Source organism: Condylura cristata, unplaced genomic scaffold, assembly GCF_000260355.1.
Source record: "Condylura cristata isolate star-nosed mole 26May11 unplaced genomic scaffold, ConCri1.0 scaffold00021, whole genome shotgun sequence".
NCBI lineage: Eukaryota > Metazoa > Chordata > Mammalia > Eulipotyphla > Talpidae > Condylura > Condylura cristata.
In genome coordinates, this window is record NW_004567122.1 from 22,976,543 (window position 1) to 23,000,881 (window position 24,339).

General features: G+C 39.6%; 1 protein-coding gene across 3 annotated transcripts in view; it reads left to right on the forward strand.

The window, feature by feature from the left end:
* The window catches only part of CDC42SE2 (CDC42 small effector 2), a 77,874-nt gene extending 60,565 nt beyond the window's left edge, over nucleotides 1-17,309 (forward strand). For 2 of the 3 annotated variants that reach the window (XM_012727977.1, XM_004686686.2), the window contains 3 exons: nucleotides 13,331-13,432; nucleotides 15,843-15,958; nucleotides 16,325-17,309. In XM_012727977.1, coding sequence (XP_012583431.1) covers nucleotides 13,331-13,432; nucleotides 15,843-15,941 — 201 coding nt within the window. In that variant the 3' untranslated portion in view covers nucleotides 15,942-15,958; nucleotides 16,325-17,309. Of the gene's footprint in view, nucleotides 1-13,330; nucleotides 13,433-15,842; nucleotides 15,959-16,235 lie in introns of all 3 variants that reach the window. The other variant, XM_012727978.1, reaches the window with a different exon arrangement.
* Nucleotides 17,310-24,339: the final 7,030 nt, after the last annotated feature.

Consider the following 24,339-nt stretch of genomic DNA (forward strand, 5'->3'; position numbering starts at 1 on the left):
TAAAAAGTGCTACATTTTTCCTCTTATGTCTCAGCAAGTATTTCATGCCTCCTCTCAGGCAAGCATGTCCCCTACTGCAAGCTAATAAGTAGACAGCAAGTGAAAGCATGGAACAGTGGAGTTCAAAATCAGGGTAGTATAACCTTCATTGTGATTTTTAAAAAGTGATCATAAAGGAGAAGAAACTGGAGAAGAAAAATTTTAATGAGCAGGAAGTGAACAAGCACTATGCATCTATGAAATAATTCAAAATGCATCTATGAAAAATGAGCCCAATGTAATTTTCTTTGCTGTACTCATGAGAAACTAGTCTATTCATATATTGATAAAGAGAATCTCCATCTCGGAGGTCACAGTAAGTAGTCCATGTGAACTCCTGTTAACAGCAGCTATGTGAATACTGAGAACATTTCTTAAAAGATCTGTTGTTTGCAAGCCAACTGATGACATCTGGGGGATTGTTTATTTAGAAAACAGTCTTCCATCCCAAGTCTACCATTTGTGTAAGTGGTATGACCGTCTGTATCTTTTCATGAAATGGTAAATTCTTAAAATGACTAGAACATCAGCAGTCTAAAACACCAGTAGCATGAATCTTTTATTTATTTATTTTTTTACTGAATCATAGATTTTATAAAACGAGAATAGCAAGAGTGAAGAGAATGAAGCCTTTATTTGTCTCAAGTTAGTATGAGTGGGGTTCTGATGCTCTCATGGCCTTGAGATATATATATATATATATATGTATGTATGTATGTATGTACACACACACACACAGGAAAGAACAACACTGCTAAAGAACTCAATTTGTTATTTTTAGAAATAAAAAAAGGGCAAAGTTTGCACCAAACAGGTTAAGTCTAGAGAGGAAACTGGTTATTCATTACTGTAGAAGAATAAAATATTATGTAAACTTTATATGATCTGTGACAAGGAGAAAAAAGAACTTAATTTTCCAGGACTTGATACTACAGTGACATTTTAATAATAATCTTGACTGAGGCATTTATGACCTCTATGCTACATTGACATTTTTAGGAAGACTCTTTAAGTATTTTTAATCTGTGATGTGAATTCAGGGTAAAAAAAATCATTGTTTCGTCATCCTCTGCCTTAAACTTGATTATAGTAGATAGAAAATATTACAGGTCAATTTTACTAGCTCACATATGTAAGGCAAATTATATACAGGGTCTGTTCTCTTACCACTTTCTATTTAGCAAAAATTCTTCTGAAAAAAAATTCTTTTGAAATTTTGAAGATATTTCCAGTAATTATAATAATGCATTTACTGTTACAGATTGAATTTTCTTTAGTTCTTTGAAGGGCTTTTTAAAAAAATGCATATACCCCTCCATCTTAGGTGGCATGTCATTTGCCTTTTTATTTCACTGTTTTCATTAGTGAAATGATTCTCATACAACCATAAAATTAATAGTTCTTACAAGCATCTAAGCAAACAGTGAAATGTATCTCTCACACACAGATTGGAAACTGTGAGGAAATTAGTGAATTAAGGCCAATGAATTAATGACAGAACCTTTGCATTGTCAAACTAGTCTTTTACTAGTTCTGTGTTGGTATAATTTTACCCAAATGGAAGCAAACTGTTGGAGATAAAGTTGAATTACAAGATTACATAAATGTACATCACAGTTTGGATAGGCTATGTGTTTCAAGCTTGTAAAACTCTACAACCAAGTCCATTTATCATCTGCCACTTTTATAGATCAGTTCTTGGATCAAATGTTTATATATATATATTAACTTAATGACATACATGCCTGTTTTTTTTTTTTTTTTCTTTCTTTCTCACCAACCCAATTAACTATGTATTTTGCAGTTTGGCTTTGGTTTTATTTTTATTGCAGTATCCACCTATGAGGCAGAATTGAATGAGTTACTATGGATTTTAATATGCACTGATATTTATGCATGTGTCTCTTAACAGACTTCATTAAGATGCTGGAAACAGTATAAGCTGCCAATCTTGTATAGAGAATAAGAGAACAGAACCTTCTCTGTATTTTGACAAAGAAGTTATTAGATGCTGTTTTGGTGAACGTAGTAAGACACATAAACAAGTGTGTTTTCAGTAGTGCTTAGCAATGGTAATCAATCTCATGTTTAGGCGACCCACCATTGAAGGACAGTTAGAAGCTCAAACAAGTTTTTAATCTTTACCCCCTCCCCCCCCAAACATGAGGTCTGGTTTTATGTGAGCTTTAGAGTTGTTCAGGCACAGGTTTGAATTCAAGTGCCATCACCTAGTGTTTGAACTTGAGCAGAGTAATGAACCATTTACAAATGGAGTGACACCTGTGTGTCTCATTGAGTATATTAAAGTAGACAGTGCACTAAGGATATTAAGTAAGATAAGAAGTGCCTACCTAGCATAATACCTGCATAAATAATTGGTGTTACTATGGATGATGAGTTGATAAATTGCAATTTCTTCTCATGAAATGCTCCCTGCAGATTCTTCTCTGGAGAATTGACTAGCTCAGCAGAAAATACTTGGTTATATCTGTAGTTGCAGCTGCCCCCAGGAGAGAGCTCACCATTTTCTCATCTGTCACCAAACCCACCATCAAACAGACTAAGCCCCATTTAGACAGTCTATGACCCTTAGTCTGTGGCCTTCAGATATACATTAGCTGAATACAAGAACTTAGAAGTAATAGGTGGTACTGGCAATAGAAAAGAGCTAAAAAAAGAAAATAACGTGAATGTGACTATTATTTATATATTGGCCCCTTTAAAAAAACAGATGGAAAAGTAGTGTTAGAAATGATAGCTGAAATAAACTTGTTCAGTAGAATCAGAAGGTAAAGAAACCTTCTGGAAAGTAAAGAAACAGATGTATCAAAAATGATAAATCCAGGAAATACAAAATCTGTCTAATCAGAGTTGCAAAGGAAAGAACAGAAGCACTGGAGAATAAATTGCTAAAGTAGTAGCACAGGAACATATCCCTAAACTAAGAAGCAAAATGTGAGTTTCTTGGTGGAAGAGCTGTTGCATACAAAGAAACCTATGCCAGTGAGATTTCAGACTGCATAGGCCGGTTGTTGAGCTTTTTAAGCCAGTTGTATGGCAGATATTGTCCAAGGACTTGAGCACAGTGACACCTTCACAGAATGTTAAGCAGACAAATAGAAGCAATTCCAACACGAAACATAATACAAGAAAATATTGAATGTGTTGGCTGAATTGTAAATAAATTTTAGAGTAAGTTAATATGAATATTTATTTTGCTTCCCATGCCTTACATATTAAATCTTTGGGGTGCCACTTGACTCTGAAACACAAGTGTTTCAGGACTAGTTTAGGGTGACATTCAGATAATAACATTGTTACCGGGCAAGGGGTACCCAGCAACCCCCAAGCCTGCCTGCTCTAAACAGGTTCTGCATCTGCTGCATCAATACTAAACATACTCTAGAATGTAACACCTTTAACGGAAATAAACTTTAATATAATTAGTGTGCAATAAAGAGAAGGGAAAGAATAGAGCAGCTTCCAGATTAAACAGCCAAAGTTGACTGACTCGTCCCCTGGTGGGTAAATGTGCAGAGATCCGAACCAGCGGATGGGGAACTTCTGGAAAGGGGCAGAAGAGGCAAAACCAGAGCCAAGGTGAGCGCTGCGCTGCCTCTCCCCGCACCTGTCTCTGTCTCAGCCAGTCCAAGGCCGAAAAGCAAGTGCAGCGTTGTGTGTCTCTGCTCCCTGTGTCTCCCCAGTCTCCTCCCCAGCTTCTCCTCCCTCTTCAGCCCTACCTGTCCTTGGGTGGGGAAGGGAACCAGGAACTGCCCCTTTTCCTGGGGACCATCCGTTACAGCACAAGTGAGAGAAAGCTGAACGTGGGAGACTCCTGGTCTGCTTCAGGTAGCCGTGGGACACTGGCAAGCAGTGTGACAGATTGCCTCAGGCCCTTAGTGTCCAGAGACCGTAAGTGGGGTGGCTTGAAACAACACAGGGATATATCACCTTACGGTCCCGGAGGCCAGAAGTCTAGTACAGGCATCAATGTGTGTGGGACCGCCTGTCACACTTGGTGTCGCGCAGTCTGCTCTTGCACGAGGAGCACCGTGCGTTGTGGCCCCTGGCTGAAGTTGGCAGCGCTGCACACTGCAGCTCAGCGTCCAGACGCAGAGAACACCCCGGGAGTTCGCGCACTGTCAGGAACATGCTACTGTGAAGGCCTCAGCGCTCAGAGCATTGAGAAGTGTTAGGACTTGTGATTTCAGCTTCATTTTTTAAAAAAAAGTTTTGTATTTGTTTCGGTATTTGTTTTTATACCTGCAGTAGATGAGTTAGTCCAGATACTAACTTTAAGTAAGAGAAAAGATACTGGGCGTTTACTTCAGAGTTCTCACTGAAAAGAAGGAGAACAGGCCGTGCCTTTGGTGTTGCTTTTAGCAATTTTGCTCTTGAAAAGGTTACTATGAACTTACTCAGAGGTTCATTTTAAAAACACATTGGGGGCCCTCCCTGGTGGCACAAGGGGTTAAAGCACAGCACCATGAAGCTACCCAAAGCCATTGCAGCGTGAGTTTGATCCCAGCCAGGGAGCTGAGCCGCATGGTGAGGCAGACCTCTCCTGACTGCTCCCCTCAGAAGTGTGTATTTCGTCGGTCCATCTGTTCTGCTCCCCACTCTGTCTCTGGTGAATCCTCTGTCACAGCTCCTACCCTGTACCTCTGGCCTGTACCCCAGTTCTTGTAAGCATAAATAAATCTTAAAACACACACACACACATTGAGGGTCACGGTGCCTCCTGTGAATTTCATGTCACCAGCTAGCTGTGAAATTTATACCCAGTGGGAAAAGGTTATGTAACCATTGCATTTAGGATTGAATTTTTAATGCATTATCAGAGCCCATCTACTTAATGATAACTATTGCTTGCATAGTAAATCTTGCTTTTCTGATTTGGACGATTCTCTGCTTGTAACCCTAGCTGCTTGGATTTCCCGGTGATCCATGCCATGGCTGGCCTCCTTGACAGAGGAGCCCTTTAACCTGAGGCTTCTGCTGGCTTCCACTGTATCGCCCTGCTCCAGAATGGGTCCAGAGATAAAAAGATCATATATTGTTCCCTGAGTGAAAGATATAAGTTGTTATGCTGAAAAGGTTTACTGTTTTTGAGGTTTTTGACCTAAACATGAGAATTTGAAATCCAAGGTAGGTACTTATTTACTGAAATTTGTCTCTGAATTTCGCTGTTTTGCCCTTTGGAAAGCAGGACCTCCAGTGCTCTTTCTCCAGCTCATGTTACTTACCACCAGTGGGTGCCTATGTGAGGTTTGTTAAACATCCTTGTTTGGGATCTGGGAGGCTGTTAAGACCCATCCTCTCTTGGGTTCTTTGTATGTTGACTTGTTACTTGTTGACTGCAGCTAGGCTGTTTTTGGTCTTAGTATTGTTTCCAGCTCCTGCTTTACAATCCCAGCTCGAGGAAGAGAAGGCTTCTTCTGCTGTAGTTCTTCCGGGGAAGGATTATTGTTCAAGTGGGGTCACATGCCCATTTCTCTGGTCAGGTTGTGGACTGCTGTGGCTGGCAGCTTGTCAGAATCATATGGTTGGGTCAGGAAGAGCCGATTTCCCAAAAGGAAAGGAGGGAGGCTGCTGTTTCCAGAACAAACAAAGCCTCAGAAAGTTGCAGCACATGTCCACTGTAGGATAGATCTCGGTCAGTTGGAACATCTACCATATTTATGTACTGTTAGAAAGTTGGCTGACTCTGCAGTAATGGAGCTCATAAGACCCCAGTGTGTGTGGACTTGGCATGATGGTCCCTGACGCCTGTACGTGGACGCACGTCCTGTGTCGTCATCCTGGTGTGCTTAGGATTCACCAAATCTGTACTGGAATGAAACTGTGATGCACTCTTCAGGTGTGTTGTAGAAAATTTGGTTAAGGGCCCAGAAATAGGGAATGAAAATAATGAGAAATAGGTTGTGTGAGCGAATGATGGAGCTGGTTAACCTCACTGTCTCTACCCTGAGAGGTAAGAGTAGATCCTCTCATTTGCGAAAAAAGTGACTAAAAAAAATTGAGAATCACATCATTCAGTGATTTGGTTGTTTTTGGAGTTTTTATTTTTTTAAAGATTTATTTACTTATGCATACATAACTGGGGTACAGGCCAGAGGTGCAGGGACGGTGAGAGGATTCACTAGAAAGAGTGGAGAGCAAGACAGGCAGATTGACTGAAATTTACTGCTAAGGGGAGCAGTGGGTGGGTCAGGAGAGGTCTGTTGTACCATGAGGGTCACCTCCCTGGCAGGATCAAACTTATGCTGCAGCGAGCTTCATAGAGCTGCGCCTCAATCTATTGCACCACCAGGGAAGGCCCCTGGCGTTGTTTTTAATGAGCAAAACTATTCAACCTAATGGTTTTCTAAATAATGAAAACATACAAGATACAAAAAAAAATTTTCAGAAAGACAGTAGGTGAACAAATGGGAGTATACCGTAGATGCCTGAGTTACCATCAAGTTAGTTTGCCAGTAAGTTGTTTTGATTTCAGAGATGAAGAAAATACGTAACATACGGCTGTTCAGGAGCTTAGCAAATGAGTCTGCTATTTAAAGTATCTGCACGTATGCTTAGCATGTAATGAACACTCTTTTTCAGTACTCAGCTTGAAGTGTCTAACCATTGGGCCATGCTGATGGGCTCCTGTCACACAGGTACCTTCCCAGCCTTCCCCAAGCCTTCTGGATCTGAAATCTGGAAGAACTCAGCAGCCTTGTTTAACAAACCCACCAGGGATCCTGATGCATGCCAAGAGTGAGAACCACTGCTTCTGAGGTTTCACCCATTATAAAAATGAAAACTGTGATGACAGTTAAACCATTCTGTGGGCCATAGCACTACTGTGGATCAGAGGAAAGAAAACCACCAGATAAATTTTTTTTGTGTGTAGAAATATAAACTCCAGCAGAAAGGGCATTACACATATAATAGGTTCTGGAAGAATATTAAGTGATAATATTGGAGAATTTTAGAGAATTGACAGTTTCTTTAAAAGCTTTGTGTTTATTCAGCAACCAGTTACTCTTTGTGCGTCAGGTGTAGCTATGGTCAGGTGTAGCTATGGTCAGGTGTAGCTATGGTCAGGTGTGGCTATGGTCAGGTGTGGCTATGGTCAGGTGTGGCTATGCTCAGGTGTGGCTATGGTCAGGTGTAGTCATGGTTGTAGAGCTGGTATTATGGCGGGAAATCAAACTGAGAAAATTGAAGCTGTGTTCTTAGTGCAGTAACTGAAAGAGGAGCCTTGAGCACCGAACACTCAGACCATGGAATAGCCAACAGCATCAGCTGAGCAAAGTTACATTCCAGCTGGATCTTGGTGGGGGGTGGTAGCTGCCCTATGGAAGGTTTGGGGTGCGGGTATGAAGTATATAGTCCATTGAAATTAATGCCGAAGGTACAGTGTCCATTTTTCTTTAGACCCATCATAAAAATCTTCCTTTACTACAAGGCAGCCAGATCTCTTTATTTTTTAACCTCATTTAAGTAGTTTTTTTTCTTTTTTGGAAATCTGAACTGAATGTTGTATTCAAGGAACCGTCGTCAATCGCATTTGAGAAAAAAGTATTTGTTTTAGAAATGGTCTGGTATATCTAGTTAAACTGTCAGAATTTTGAAGAACTAACTTACTATACAGATGCCCAAGCTTTCTGGTTTACCTTTTTTCATGACTCCGTTAGGCCAAGTTAAATACTGTAACTGGCTTGGTTGAAACCAAACCCTAACAACTTAAGTCACATTTAAAAAATAATATACACAAACATAAAGAAAAAATAAATTTTTATTTTTAAATTAAATTACCTATGGAATACGTGTACCTGCTGAGCAGTACACAAGTCCTCAGACTGTAGACTCAGACCCCCCCACGTCTGCCGTTTTCCAGGTCCTGACTGATTTGTGTACAATGCTTGGGGTTTCACATCTGCTTCACCAAGATGTGTTATCAAATGGTTAATTACTGCTTTTTTAGAAGTTACACTTGATCAAAGTTGTAGAATTGTCAGGGAGGTGGACTGTTACTACTACCAAAAAGGGTACTTGGGAAGCTAAGCATTAAAATCTGTGTGAATGTAATGGACGTATATACATTTCATTCAAAAAACATTTGCTGATCGGTGATGTGCGAGTGGAGCTGGCCTTGTGTCGTGGGCCGTGCCCTCCCTCTGGCGCTTAGGAGCCATCCACTGGACTGTGGGAACTTGGTGGGAGATGTGAGTTCTGTCCTGTTGGAGAACATGGGCACCTGGGCAGGATAGACTCAGCTTGTGTCAGTCAAGAAAAATCTTTCCAGATGGAGATTAGGGAAGCGAGAGCAGACAGAGGTCAGGGAAGTGAGAGCCAACAGCATACTAGGTAACTCCAAGTAGCAGGGGAAAGCTTAGGACGCAGGGAAGGAAGTAGTGAAAGACGAAGTTGTACTTCATAGGGTGCAGCTTTTTTGAAAGCCAGTGCGGGACTTTAAAATGGTGAGTGACATCATTTCTCTACTTCAGAAAGGTGTACCTGGATCCAAGATACATCTTGGGAGGGGAAAAAGTCTTAGAGCTAGAAGCATACATGTCTGGAGACCAGCACAGCAATTGGTGAGGGGCGGCAGTGACATGGGGGTGGCAGAGCCACGCGGTGGCAGCTGTGGTGCCGCTGAGTGCGTGTAATGTCTGAGACAAGAGATGTGAGGGATGGCTGTACTCCAGCCTGGGTTGAAATAATGGCAGCAGTGGTGTTTACCAAAATGAGGAGTGAAGCACCTTGGTTTTAGACGTAGGCAATATGCGTATCCTGTAGATATTCGTGGAGGTGGTTAGCACCTGACCGTGTAGTCTGAGCCCAGAAAAAAGATTAGGCCATAAGGGGAAGGAGAGAGACATTAACCTCAGAGTGATCCTTTCTGAGAATTTGACATTCCAGGTTTGTACACTGTATTTTTCTAGTAATCCATAAATTTCATAATAGTGTCTAGATGGACATTACTGCCATAAGCCGGCATTCGTTCTACCTTCCTCTTGTCTGCGTGGGCCTCTTCACTCCCTTAGCAGTGACCTGGTGAGGGCTTGCTGCAAGGCAGAGCACATAATACCGCGTGACAGCAGGTGAAGGGAAGCCGTGGCAGGATGGCTCGCCTGTTCCCATGTCACTGAAGACACCCGTTAGTTGGACATGTTTCTCTTTGTATGCTTCTCTATCAAGTACATTGGTTCAGTAATAAATGTGAGGTCACTGGAGGAAAATAACTGGTATGGGGTGGGCAGGTTGGAATTGAGAAATCTATAGAGAATTGGGGTAAGTTACCACAAAATCTGACTGCTTAAGTCAGGCATTGCTGTTATTCTGAGTTTGGTTTGTTGTTTTATTTTCAAAAAGGACAGTTGGTGTAAGTGCAGAATCATGGAGAGCAGCATTAATGAACCTAAATTGATGGTGTACGTAGCCAAATGTTATGTGATAGCTCAGCGGTACATAAATTTTAAAAACTTGAAGTGTATCTTGTAATAGTTTCAGAAGGCAGATAGGAACTCATTTTAGAATTGCAAGATATCAATGAGAATGAGGCCAAGATTAAGTTCTGATGAAATGAGATAGAAATTAGATATTTGTACTTGTGTTGCATCATTTTTATGAGATTACAGTACATAAGCTTCTATGTAAAGGTGTAAGAGTAGAAGGAAGCTAAATGATTGGAATTTTTAAAAAAATTCTTGTTAGGAAAATGGTCCGATCTACACAAAATAGATGGAAAACCCCCTTTCACTACACTACACCTAGCTTAAATGGTTTCCAGTGACAGAGCAACTTAATTCACCTCTCAACCCTCCCCATTGGGTGACCTAAAGCAATATCTAGACACCAGATTTTATTTAAAAATGTGGCTTGAGTATCTGTGAAATGTAAAGAGCTTCATGAGGTATACCGGAAAATAAAAACATATAGTTGAAGTACGGCGTTTGAACAATTTGGACATACATTAATTATGCCTATGCCACCAGTACTTTCTCTACTCCCTCTGTCCTTACCATTTTTTCACTTCCCCACCAGCAATCACTGATTGGATTTTATCAATATGTTAGTACGTGCTTTCTCATGTCATATTTAAAAAAAGATTTGTTTATGCATACAAGAACTGGGGTACAGAGAACAGTCGGGTCAGTGGAAATACACTGCTAGGGGGAGCAGCGATGGACAGGAGAGGTCTGCTGCAGTGGCTGCAATAGCTCCGTGGTAGTGCTCCAGGCAGGGGGCCCTTATGTCACTTTTTTCAGTGCAATTGAGATTATCTGTTTTCATGTACTGTATATGTGTGTATGTCAGTAGTGCATTTTTTCAACTGTTGACTAAGAACTTTTAAAAATAACCACAGTATTCCCAGCACACTCCCAAATAAAGTAGTTCCTTCTTACCTACTAATACCCAGTCACTTTTTACATTTCCCCACAGCATGCTTTTACAGTTGGTCAGTTCCTATCAGGCTGACCTAGTAGCAACTTCTTTATATCAACCTTTCTACTTACCTTCCTGCCTGCATCTACTTGAAGTTACTAGTTCATTATGTTAGTAGTGATTTTCATGGGGTGGCATGTAATTATGTAGAAATGTCAGTGGAAGAGGCAGTTTTCCTAATCCCTGTCACCCCAACACAACCACCTTTGTGTACCTTCAATCATTGACCTTATTTATGTAGGATAAGGGTTTTACAGGTAGCGAGCATTATTCAGACGGTCTTAGTGAAATTGCTCATAGTTGAGTACAGGAAAAGCGTTGAGTGCTCTACTTCCTGTTTTTCTCTGCCTGACTTTGGAGTTCCCCTAGTTCATGATTTAAATTCATCTATCGTTCACTTCTTCAATAGATGCTTGTTGTGTATCTGCTTGACTAAGAAAGTTTTGACAATTGGAACACTTCATCCAGCCTGTTCCTTCTGGAGTGAGTGATGTCAAGAATCATTTATTTTTCTTTACCTTCAGTCTGCTTTCCCTGGGGTTTTCTTATCAGAAATTGAGCATAATCAAGTCTTTTCCCATTCTCACCACTTCTTCTCCCTGTCCTGAAGTCCAGACTTCTGGTGTTGCCTCTGTCCACTTCCCTCTGTGTCTTCCAGGCCTGTCCTCCACGGACACAGCACCCATTAAAGTGGCTCACTGCATATTGCTGAATGTGTCCTCAGCCTCATTCAGTAGCTTTTTTCTCCACCCTGCCTTATTTATTTTTCTTCCTAGGAAATCTCTTTAACTTGTGCAGTATTACTGTACTTGTGACTCACTTTCCTATCTGTGCTTTTTTCCATCTCTGCTGCTATTAGCCAAACCCAAGTCTCTCTTCACCATCATTGCTGTGACAGCTTCTTTTGGTCTCCTCCGACTTGCTTCCATTGTATTAATTACTTTAAACCAAATTGATGGAGTCAGTGTCCTGCCTTCAAAGCCACCTGTTCCTGTAAGCTTTAGGGAAAAAAGGACTCTAAAATCAGGGAGAGGTTATATGGCAAGGAGCAATATTCGAGTACAGAAGGGAAAGTCTGACTCCCAGTTCAGTGAAGTTCAACTTGAAAAATAGTGAACTATTTTCACATTTGTGAATTAATGACATAAATTAGTTGTAGAGGTTAAGGTTGTCTACAGTGAGAGTAGACTCTGGAACTGGCACAGATATGTGCTTTTGGACATCCTTATTTAGTATTCAGAAGGTTTGTTGAGTGTATATTTAATTCTCTTTACAAGCACATTCATCAGGAAATTTTCTTCAAGGAACATTTCTGAGTGAGATGGGTGTATATTCTTAAACTGTGGAACTGTGCCAAGACTCAAGGAGCCTCCCTCTAGTGCTGGGAAAATTGGTGTGCTGATGGTAAAGGTGTATTTGGATGTGCCCTGGTTGGAAAAGTTTTCTAACAAAGCAGCTTATAATGGATGTGAACCAGTATGTTGCCAAGAAGAAAAAAGGTACAAAATTACTGTCAGCATCTTGTCCTACCTAAATCCTGGGGGGAGGAGGGGGCGGGAATTGGAGCTTAGTTTCTTAGGGTATATTAAGACTATCGTCCTAGACAAAAATACTATGAAAGGATGGATGTTGAGTGGGAGATAGAAGTAGACGGTCTTTGGAGACCAGCTAGTATCTGGGTTGTCAGAAGCAGGGCACCTAATGTAGCGTTGAGATCAGGAAGTCAGCACAGTGTGTTAAGTAGGAAAAAATCAATATTGTGAAAGGTTCTATCTAGCCCCTTCGTGGGCTTTCTGACACCATTGTCATACAGTCATGTGGAGCAGGGCCCTGAAACAAAGACTGAATTTTCTTAACCTGTTCAAATAAAGTGACAGGGTGGGGGTTAAAAGTAGGAGTATTTTAATCATGTTTCTTGGCTAATTTTTTTACAATTACCACTGCAGGGAAAATACCAGCACAGTATTTTCTGCAGGTCAAATGTCATGCTGCCTATGTAGCTGTTTTCATGCACTGAGAATGGCATTAAAGCCACAGCATAAACTGTATGGCCTCTGAGTTTGAAAATATTTATTCTCCGGTCTGTGAAGAAAATTTTATGGATTCCTGAAGACTAACTAGAATTATTTTTCAGCACACTAAAAGTATAAAAATAATGGGTCAAAACAGAAATGTGGGATTTTTTATACACATTTATTCACATGTCCACATAGCAGGAGCCATTTAGATAGTAACAGAAGAATACTTTAAGGTGCACTGAGATTGGTGGTCTGAGAGAGACCACAGAGGAACGGAAGGAAAGGCAGATGGCCTGGTACAAGATTATGAAAGAACTTCCTCAGCAGCTTTCCTGAGACTATGCAGGTATCTCAATAAACCTGTGCCTATAAGATGTTAAGTGAGGTGTTTTGTTTTTCTTAATGTCTGTTCTTAAGGAAGGCAGTGAGACAGCCAGAGCAGGTGCAGTAGTCCCACAGATCTACTTCATGCAATACAAAAACTTGAGAGTGATTATCTTGGAAAAATCAGATCGGTCACGCAGCAGCAAGAGAAATAATAGGCTTAGTGAGATGGGGGTGACTGTTAACCAATTAGCCCCACTGAGGCGCCTGAGTTTGTACCAGATTTGCAGAACAACCAAAAAAATTTTCATTTGGCCATCATTTTTTATGCATGCATTTCTACTGGTGGATTTCATCATAAAAGATAATTGTAATAGGTCAATACTTATTTTTGTATACTGGACAAACTTAATACTAAGCAAACTTATTTCACCTACAGCATAAAAATTCACCAGAATAATTACTGTTAACAAGATCATCACTATCTCAATACATTTTTTCATGTATTTTAGAAAAGACGCCGACGGATTGATCGAAGTATGATTGGAGAGCCAACCAACTTCGTACACACAGCTCATGTAGGCTCAGGAGACCTGTTCAGTGGGATGAATTCAGTAAGTATGAAGGTGGTGCTCTAAGTCATAGCTTATTATGCTGTGTTAACATTTTAGCTTATACACATACATGGAATATGCAGAAATGAATGATGAAGTATTAACCTCATTTGTCCAGTTTCACATCTATTTCTATACTAACGTCTAAGTACTTTAAAGCGTGTGGGTTTTGAATGTAACTTAATACCCATAGGGACTTGGAAGTTCAGTTTTTGAAAATGATTTTTCTTTTAAACTCAGTAAGTTGTTTTAGAAACATTTCTGTTGTACTTTTATCCTTTACATATTTGAATGCTTGAAATTACTGTAAAATAATTCTCATGCATTATGTGCAAGGCAGCAAAAATTTGTAAGATACAGAGAACCAGAAAAAATCTTTTAGAAAGGTTTTACCACGAGTGTTGTTTCTTTTAATTCATCGGGAATCTCTACTTCATTACTTAGGGCTTGCTTCAAAGCAGTACTAAAGATTCTCATCCCCCTCTGTCTAAATAGATTGGCTGATCTGTGTAGAAAACCCTTACTGAAAGTATTAAGATTCATGGTATACTCACTATATAACACTAATGAAAGACTTCACAGGAGAACAGAGACCTTTAAAGTAGGAAGATGGGTTTCCTGGATACAGCAAACAAGTTTGTCACTTCGGTTACTAGGTAATCAATGGAATGACATTTGTGACTTCCTGGAAAGGAAACAGCTTGTTTGTTTCAAACCTGCAGGAAAAACACTTTGTTTTACTCAACTGCTTTTGTGGAAATGAGTGGAATCAGGTTTCTGTCAAAATATAATTCCTGTCTTTGTTTTCTGATTCAGTGTGGAGTGAAATGGGCCTCTGACTTAATATGGTTAACTGTATAAACATTGAATGGTTTTTTCCTAATGTGTTTCTCAACTCTTTCCCTAGTTCATTTTTTAAAACTTTACAAAATGAACTAAATTTTAGTTCACAATATTTAACATTCAAAATCTTGTTTATATATATTTCCAAATTTCCTTTTATATTGTCATGTGGTGTTTTGTCTCATGGAAGGAAAAAAAAAGCTATTAATGGCACACGTGACTCTTGGCTTGCCATTGTTAGGTAGACCTGAATACCTTCCACATTTATCTCTTGAGTTGCAGGCCAGTTTCCAAACAGCCTTCTCCACTTACTTAAGTCGAAGAGTAAAAATCTGTAGAACTCAAGGTGTCTTCTAGTCATCTTTGCTTATTAGAGTGCTTCTAAAGGCAGCTTCAAATTCCCTCCCTTCCAGGGTCCCCTGTAAGTATCATTGACAGTTCTTACTTCCAGAGTTACTGCACAGACTAAATTAAATACAAGACAGGAAAAATCATAAATTATATCATTTTTTGTTGTATAGCTCCAGGGCTACGGCCCTCTCATCATCTCTACCCCCTTGGAGACATGCTATCTACACAAAGAAATATTTTGTCATAATTTTATCTTAAGTAAACAGGTACTATTAAGAACATACCTTCATGTAGAGATGCATTATGTAAGAATAGGAGGATACTGTTGGTTTCCAGACATGTTAGATGGGACGTTATTTTGTGCCAGGAAAGAGCTGAAAAGTTAATTTAAGCTGATTAGAAATGCTCCATTTGAGGCCATGGGTGTCCTGCAACAAAGTTACTTTGTTTTCTCAAGTGCTCATCTCACCTCTCAGAAACATGTAAACTTTGAGCTGAGCCCAGGCTGCAGGTTCTGCCGCCTCCTCTTCATGCCATCATCTGCAAAAACCTTCTTGCTGCTGCTTTTGCTTAGCAGTCTAGCCCGATCCCTTTCCTTCTCTGCTTCCAAACGACTTCCACGTGATAGAAGATTGATTGATGAGCCAAGAGCACCTCACAGTTCTGTAGTATGAGAAATGAGAGTTCACTTAGTACACTATTAAATCAATTTGAATGACAATTCAAATCTTTGGAGTCTGAAAACTCTTGTTCACTGTCAGACAACAGTAAGCCCTCAATAGGTTCTTGAAAATGGGACCCCAGTGAAAACCAGGTTCTCAAATCATATTTCATTCAGCATTATTTTTCTCTCATCAAGGACCTGCTATCACACATAAATTTTCCTCACTTTTTCTGATTTTTATTGAGTTGATCATCATGTACGTGCAATGGCTGTAAACTGAGACACTTGAGGTTGAATACAATGGTGAGCTGATCTATCTATATACTTCTGGTTTTGAACTGTTATCAAAGATTTGCGAATTATAAAAATTTTTATATTTGGGGGGAGGGAGGGAGCTGTGGCCAGAAATGTTTCCACAAATGACTATTTTCCCTTGCAGCTGGAAAACTTTTAAGTGTAGAAAGCTATCTCAATGGAAAAAGCAGGCCAGTTAAAACATTGACAAGAATTGCGGATTGTGTTGGCCTTACCACTTCACTCCTGATGTTTCAGGTTAGCTCCATTCAAAACCAGATGCAGTCCAAGGGCGGCTACGGGGGCGGGATGTCAGCTAACGTGCAGATGCAGCTCGTGGACACGAAGGCAGGATAGCCCTGGGGACCTCCTCGGTGAGTACCTCAGAGCTGGGGCACAATTAAGCCTAAAATATACATCTGTTAGTTTTAATTCTCATTTACCTCACTAGTTCAAATATATGCAGACAATGGGCTCTGAGATTCTAGTGGTAAGATTATGCTGACATGGCCTCTGTATTGATACACTGGGAAAGCCCATGTGTGTGAAGTAATTGTATCTAATATTGTAAAATTTAGGACAACTTTTTAAAAAAGGATTAACTCTTGTTAAAGTAGAAAAATAATTAAAATTTTTCTTTTGGTTTTATAGGTCATTGTGAATTTTGTTTTCTTTCCACTATTCTTGAATTTTTTTTGTGTGTTGTGATTGTTTTTCTTTTCTTTTTAATTGCAAAAAAGAAATGTGATGGCGTCTTGTTCAGCCTGTTGTGATTACTCCAGTGAGATGTTACTGTTCTGCTCCGAAGAAGCTATTGTCAGACGAATCCTGCATTTCCTTCAGCCGGCATGCATGCCTCTGGACTTATGGACAGAGTTCTTTGGGTTGTGGCTTACTTTTTTATCAATATGGATCTGATCTTAGCATGACCTTTTTTCGTGAACGCTCACATTGTTTCGCATTTCCCCCCATTTTAAACAGTTCTCTTTGCACCTCCAGCCTTATGGTTTTATTGGTAAGCAAGGACTTACTTGTCACCACTTATATTTCAGGAGGTATGAGATTCACAAGCACAATAATCATTTTTATTCATTTAAAACTTCAGCAGAGTAGGTATTCTGCATGCTTTTTCAAGTTGGTTTCTATGAAAGCCCATGGGATGCAGCAATGATTTCTGTGTTTCCCTGGGCTGATGATACTGCTGCTATTAGAGAAAGTTTAGCTGTGGCGCCACATCACTTTCACAGAAAAAGATGACTTGTAGCTAACTCTTAGAAATATGACTTTTGCTGTTAGAATTACAATAAGAGAAAAGCTTGCACTCATTCTGTTGTAAATGTTCACTATTTATTTTGAGCAAGACCTGTGATTATCAGCAGATAGACTTATGTATTATACTTTGATTTTGACCATCATCATCATCTTAGTAGCCATCAATCTCTTTGTGTACTCACTCTGTTTTGTTACCCAGATATTTCCAGGAGCAGGTTGTTGAGAATCTGGCTTATACTACTAACTGCAGAATCACTGGTGTTACTGCCAGTGAAATAACCTGTATGGTGTGATGTTTTATGGTATTTGTGAGAAACCTTCACTCAGGTTCCAGAATATGTATTCACAGGTTGCATTTCAGATATTTCTGTTTCTTCCCTACTTGAGTGTAAAGACTTTCGTCTCTTTCTTCCCACCCCTAGTCCCAGGTTCCTGTGCAGGAGGCAGTTGAAACAGACAAAACATGAAAGCATTTCTTACCCCCGCTCCTTTGTATTTACCAAGAGGGGCACCAGGACCACGCAGTCATTGTGCTTCTGCACTGTTCAGCCTTCCTCAATGTCAATCCAGTCCCAAACAATCTGTCAGCAAGAATATGTGGAATTTACAAATAGGCATTTTGCAAATTAATAACTAAAATTCTTCTAGTGTTTGCCATTAATTCATTGTGAGCACCTGCCATCTGCTCAGAGGTGCTTTGCAAGGTCTTTAGGAGATGACTTGGGTGTCAGCTCTGATGCTGTTCAGTATACTTCTGTTTGACTTGTATTAACATAGGGAACCATGGTCCCATTTCCCAACTCTGTGATTTTACTGTTTTTTTCAGTCCCTGTATTTTTGCTTCTCCAAGGACCAAATACTCCAGTGACTGCTGGAGCAATCTCCACGGTAAGCCAAAGGCTGCGCCTGCCACTGTTGTGCAGCAGCCACCCTGTGTACAAGAGCATATATATGCTGGGGAAGGTGCCTGTACATTCAGGAAACAACAGTTTTGAACATTTTAGGATACAAACCTTGGATACAATTTTTTTTTAGGGAGAGTTGGTAATTGGAGTGTGTGAAGGAAGGCAGCTCTACCACATTTGTATGTGGGATTGCAAATCTCAGGAGGCCATTTGTTCTTAGAGCACTGCATCTCATTTTAAAATTAAAGGTCATTAATTAGGATTTTCCTACTCAAAATTAGTCTTAATATTCTGCTGAAGTACAAACTAATACCTGTTAAACAAGAGAAACTGAATAAAGGTTTAGCAATGAGAGGTGCTTTCCCGGGTTGTGGGCATGAACTGGTGCCAATGAGCAGAAATGTGAACTCTGGCAGCTGGGTTCCACATTTCCAGTGCAGCATTATTAGTGGGCCTTTAAAATACTTTGTGAGTATATTAGCTTCTACTTTTGTTATTAAATTATAGCATTTTCATTATAGAGAACAAGTTTGCCTTGATTTTGTTTAAAATGACTTCTGCTCAGCACCCAGAAGATAAAATGGACATATTTTTATAATATAAGCATACTTTTTTTGTACATTGTGTTCATTCTTGAATAAAGTGACTTTAGTGTTGGCTTGTAGATATTAAAAAGTATTGATTTTGATTGAATAAATGTTTTCTTCCAATCTAGGTTGGTGGTGCAATGTTTTTTTGTTGTTTTTAACAAGGTATCAATTTTTCCATGCTAATATGATAATGCATATTGACCATTCTGTTTCCCATACTATAGCCACTTTCCTTAAAAGCTTGATGTTTGCTCCTAGAATAACTGATTTAGGGCAGTACATCAGGTTCCTATTGTGGAAGGAGGGGACAGTCTTATTCCCTAAGGAACATCTGGCAGTATTTTTGGTGGGTGCTGCTGCCATCTGGTGGGAGATAATGTGGTGACTATTCATTCACTATCTGTGATCAAGAACAGCAGAGCCTTACCCAGCCTCAAATGTTGACAAAAACCCTTGGTTATGGCAAGACCAGAGTCTACTCACCAACTACATCTTGATAGAAAGTCCTCTTGTGCAGAGGGTACTGAGGCTTGTCTGGATCATGGGAAAGTACCACGCAATATCCTGAAAACAGAAAAATCAATAATCATGACTAAAGGTTGCACAAGAAACTTAGATTACATAAAATCTACACAGTCCAGTGAGATATCTGAAGGAACTGTTGTTGGTATATCAGAAAATCTGTTTTCAACAGACAGGAAGAACACAGACAAAGCAGACTAATCTATACAGCATGACACACAATCTAGATATATGAACTTAAGATAACAAAAATCTACACAACTGATACCCACATGTAAATTATATACCATCTGCTTTCAGCAGACTGAAAAGCAACATCTACCTTCCATTTTCTGTCTCAATCCACAGGGGTCCAACTAGAGAACCATTTCATAAGTACCTCAGGACAGTTTTTAGTGCCTTAGTTTTCACAGTTTGACACCCTAACAGGCTGCTGTTTGCGTTGTCTTCTATTAAATTGAGACAGCCCATCACACGGTTTTCTGTGTGACTTACCTTTGATGCACAGAAGGAAAAAAAAAAACCTGATCTTGAAGGTCTTAAGCAACTGCCAAAAAATGGTGATCTTGGTATCAGAAGGATGAGTTGTACCTCACTGAAAGGTAATTGAAGAGTACAGGAAACAGTTCACATCTAACCCCATTTTCTGTTCCCGTAAATCCAAGCTCCAGAGCTCACTATACACTCAGTGAAACCTACATATTGAGTGCCTTTAAATATGTCAGTGGGAATCCAGGAAGATTCCCAGGCAGTTAGTTTTGATGCCCCTCTGAAATAGCAGCTAGTAAAACATGCACTGAGCCCTCTGGCTCCACCTCACGGCTCCATGGCATGGAGAGCCTTGTTGGGTACATGTGCAGGCATTGCCAGAAGCACATTATTTGTCGTTTCTGGGTTTCTTCAAGTCAGTACTGTGCTTTTCAGAAATAGTACAAATACTTAAATGTCACTATTTCTTGCTTTTGTCAGACTCACCCACATTCAGAATCCCAAATGTAATGATTGTTGAATTGAACTTCTTTCCAGTATCTTACAGTAGCTGTTCTGATTTTCACTGTTTGGGTGGTATCTTAGTCTCTTCAGGCTGTTACAACAAAAAAAGTAACAGAAATTTATCATAGTTCTTGAGGATGGAAGTCTGAGGTCAGAGTGATGATCAGGTATAGTCCCTTTCCTGGACTATTTCACCATGAATTTTTTGGGCTTCAACATTCAGAATACAGCACACAGATCAGGCGAGTAACTGGCACGTCTGTGTGTAGATGCAGCCATAGCCGAACTGTGCAGCTACAACCAGGATCTGCCACTACTACACCCCAGAGACGGCCACAACAGCCCCTTCTCTTTCCAGTCTGTCATTCCGAGGAAACTCCTAACAGTTTAGAAAAATGTCATGGGTAAGTTATATTTGGTGGTTGAGAAGGGAAATGCAGGACTCAAGTGGTTCAACTTGTGATTAATAGAAATCTTACAAAAAGCAAAGAAATGCTCTGAAGAGAGAATAAAAAAAATTTTTTTTTCCTGCTTCACAATCCTTACCTGACTTTTTGTTCTGAGAATCACAGTCAGCTATGGGAAACCATTACTTCTCTGATTAGTCCTTTTGAGGACAACCAGATTTCTCAGCAGCAACACCAAAGTCCATATAATGGAACTTACTGGGAGAAAATGATTTGAACTAGTGTTTCATCTATAGCCAGACTCAGTGACATAAGATTGCAAAAGAAAGCTGTGCAAAGAATGAAAATTGCCCACATTTTTACGTAACTGGAGAGTGTGAAAGAACAAGTACAACAAAACTAGTGTAAGTGAAAGAAATCTCAACTTCTAGGTGAGAACCAAGTTAAAACAAATTGCTTTTAGGGAAACTATTTACCAGTTAAAAAGTCATCATTTAATAGCTGAAGATTCAAACATTCAAAATTTTGTTACTGGGCACCATGTTCCTCGGTACTGTTTTGGCACTGGGGATGAGTAAACTGTCCTCAATGAACATTCTAGTTGGGGGGGGGTGCAGAGAGACAGACCTTAAACCAAATAATTACCCAAAAAGGTTAGAAAATAAGCACTCTGGATAAAGAGTTGGGGATGTGGGAAAGGAATTGCAGTTACAGTGTTACCAGGTTGAAGGGGTGATACTGAAGCTGAGAAGATCTTAATAATATGGTGACAAAACCAAGTTTTATTGTCAGTAAGCAAGAAAGAATTCTAGCTATTCTAGTATCCAAAAGTAAGACATGGGGCTGCCCTGGTGGCACAAAGGATTAAAACAGCACTATAAAGCTATCTTCAGCCACTGCTATATGAATTTGATCTCTGGCCAGAGAGTGACCCACATGGCGCAGCAGACCTCTCCTGTCTTGACACCCATGCTCCCCTCAGCAGTGTACTTCTGTAGATCTGCCTGTTCTGCTCCCCATTCTGTTTTTGGTGGTTCCTCTCTGGCCTGTACCCCATAAATCTTTTTTTTAAAAGGGGTAAGACATGGCATGAAATTATACTTGAGTTCCTAGACCACAGCCACACAAATGTTGTGGATGAAAAAAAAGTATTTTTTTTGCTTGAGAGGTACTGTTTTTGGTGACAATTCCATTTCTTTTACCAGTTGTACAGCTAATTATGAAAGTATTATGACTACTCAAAACTTTAAAAGAGCATGTGAGACCTTTAAAGTGACAGGATGGAATATGGTAAAATTCATAAGCTACTGTAGGGAAAAGAAACTGAAAACTGTGACGTACTCATCTTTACATATGTACTGTCAATTCATGAAATATTGGCTACTTGATTGTGTAAAATATGTGAATTAATGAATTAAAATTATTACTTAGGGTTATAAAAAATCTAAATAGAAAAAAAATTATAATATGTGCATTTCAAAGTTCAAGACTCAAGACATAAAAATATGCCTACATTTTTTAGAATTAAGGAAGTCATCCTTGAATGACAAATTCAAGTGACTATACTATTTATCCATAGGAAGCAGAAATGTATGTGGGGGTGAATGAGACTAACTTCTCATTTCATGCCAATCCTGTTTATATTTCATTTTCTATGTACTATGAATTTCATAATAGTGATACAAAATAAAATAACATCTCCAAGTAGATTAGAGGGCCAGATGGACGATTAGATAACTACAAGCTTTTATTTCCCCCCGAAATACACAAAGAAAACACCTGAAATGCATTTAGAATTCAGCTCAGAAACTGACACAAGTGAATGAACAAAAAAGAATCCCTCTCCAAAGGGTAGAAATTCACCTTACATTCTCCCATCCACTTCCCAATGTCCTTGGGATTAAAGGGAAAGGGTGACACTTGCTCATAACTTCCTGATTTGTCTGGCCTGCCTGAGGAATTGCTTTGCCCTATACTGATGGGGATGGTGGCATAATTTGTGAAGGAGATTAGCAGCTGTTGAAAGCAGAGGTGGAAGTGGCAGCAAGTGAGATCTGTAGGTGGTGCCTAGAGGGAACAGAATGCAGGCAGAGGAACACAGTGGAAATCCAGGGTTTTAAAGGAGTCTGTAGTGAGATTCTTATGCAACATTCAAAAGCAGCTACACAAGGGGAAACAGACTAATAAAACACAGTCCCAGGGAAGAGACATCTCTCAAGGTATGGGAGAACCCTCAGCCTTTAAATTGGACTTACTAGTGAAGGACTATACCTGCCTGAAGTCAGTAAAGACTGGGAGAAATCCCAACAAAAGATGGTAGCGCATACAAGAAACATCAAAACATTGCTCATTTACAAGAACAAATATCCAGACAGCAACATTAAAAAAACAGATCTCTGTGGCCATCCCTGGTGGTGATCCACGTGGTGCAGCAGACCTCTCCTGACCACTCCACTGCTCCCCTCAGTGTAATTCGTTGGTCTGCCTGTTCTGCTCCCCACTCTGTCTCTGGTGAGTCCTCTCACCACCCCTGCACCGCTGGCTTGTACCCCAGTTCTGTATGAATAAATATATCTTAAAAAAAAACAACAGATCTCTAACTTGACAAAGGATTTACAATAACTTGTCTTTCAACAAAAATTAAAAAGACAATTCTCCAAAAAGTAAATGCAGATTTGCCAACAGGTATATAAAACTATTCAACATCACTTACAATTGGGAATGCAAACCAAAACCACATGAGGTATCCTCACCAGTGAGAACAGCACATATTAAAAAATTGATAACAATTAATGGTGACAAGGATGTGGAGAAAAAGGAATCCTCTTCCATTGTGGTGGAAATGCAACCTGGTCCAGCCACTATGGAAAGTTGTGTGGAGGACCCTCAAAATACTGAAAATGGAGCTACCCTATGACCCAGCAATTCCACTGCTAGGGAAAATATTAATCACAAAGGAAACTTACACTCTTAGGTATATTGCAGCACTATCTGCAATAGCTAAAATATGAAAACAACCTAAATGCCCCCAAACAGGTACTGGATTTGAGAACATGTGCTATATCTACACAATGAAATAGCATTTCAAAAGTCAAAAAAGGTAAAACTGATGTCACTTGCAGCAACATGGATAGAGGTGGAAGGGATGCTCAGTGAAATAAGGAAACACGGATTTTGGATGCAATAGATGGTCATGAGGTACTGCTTTGGTTTCAGCACTAAATTCAATAACCTGAAGGCCAGCAGCTCCATTACCGCAGGATGAATTTATTACCACAAGACCACTGGTGTGGGGAATCTGGCCTGCAACATTGGTGAGCCATGTGATGATCAGCGGACACCCAACTTCCCCCTCCAACCCCCCACCAAAAGCTTCCTAATACAACTCTCCACAAAAGTTATAAAGATGTTGGCCAACTTAAAGAATAATTCACTTTCACTAGAGGAATTCAACACATGAGGCAGAGGAAAATGTCAGTGAATTTGAAAATAGATCATTTAAAATTATTAAGGTAGAAGAGAAAATGACGAATGAAGAAAAGTGAGCAGGACCTAATGAATTTAAAGAACAATTCATGCGTACGGGAGTCCTAGAAAGAGAAAAGTAAGAGCTATAGAGATTATATCTAAGTCTCTAAGTTGAGGAAAGATAGAAATGAGAAATTCGACAAATTCCACATAGGATACAGCCAAAGAAAACTATACAAAGATATAATCCAACTGTTGAAAGTCAAAGAATCCTGAAAATAGCAAGAGAAAGGTTATTTTTTTTTTGAAGTTTCAACAATATATAAGTAAGGAGATTTCAAAAACACATTGTAAAAAATGACAAAAATACTACACATGATTGCTAGGTAGGATTTACACCAGAAATGCAAGAATGATTAAACATGAGCAAATCAGTATAATATGTTCTATTTGAATGAAGTGAGAAAGAAAATGAGTATCAGTGAGAGAGAGAAATCACAAAATTCAATTCCATTTCAACATACAAACACTACAGAACAGAAGAAAACTATTCCAACAAAATGAAGCCCATACATGAAAAGCCCACAGCTAACACCAT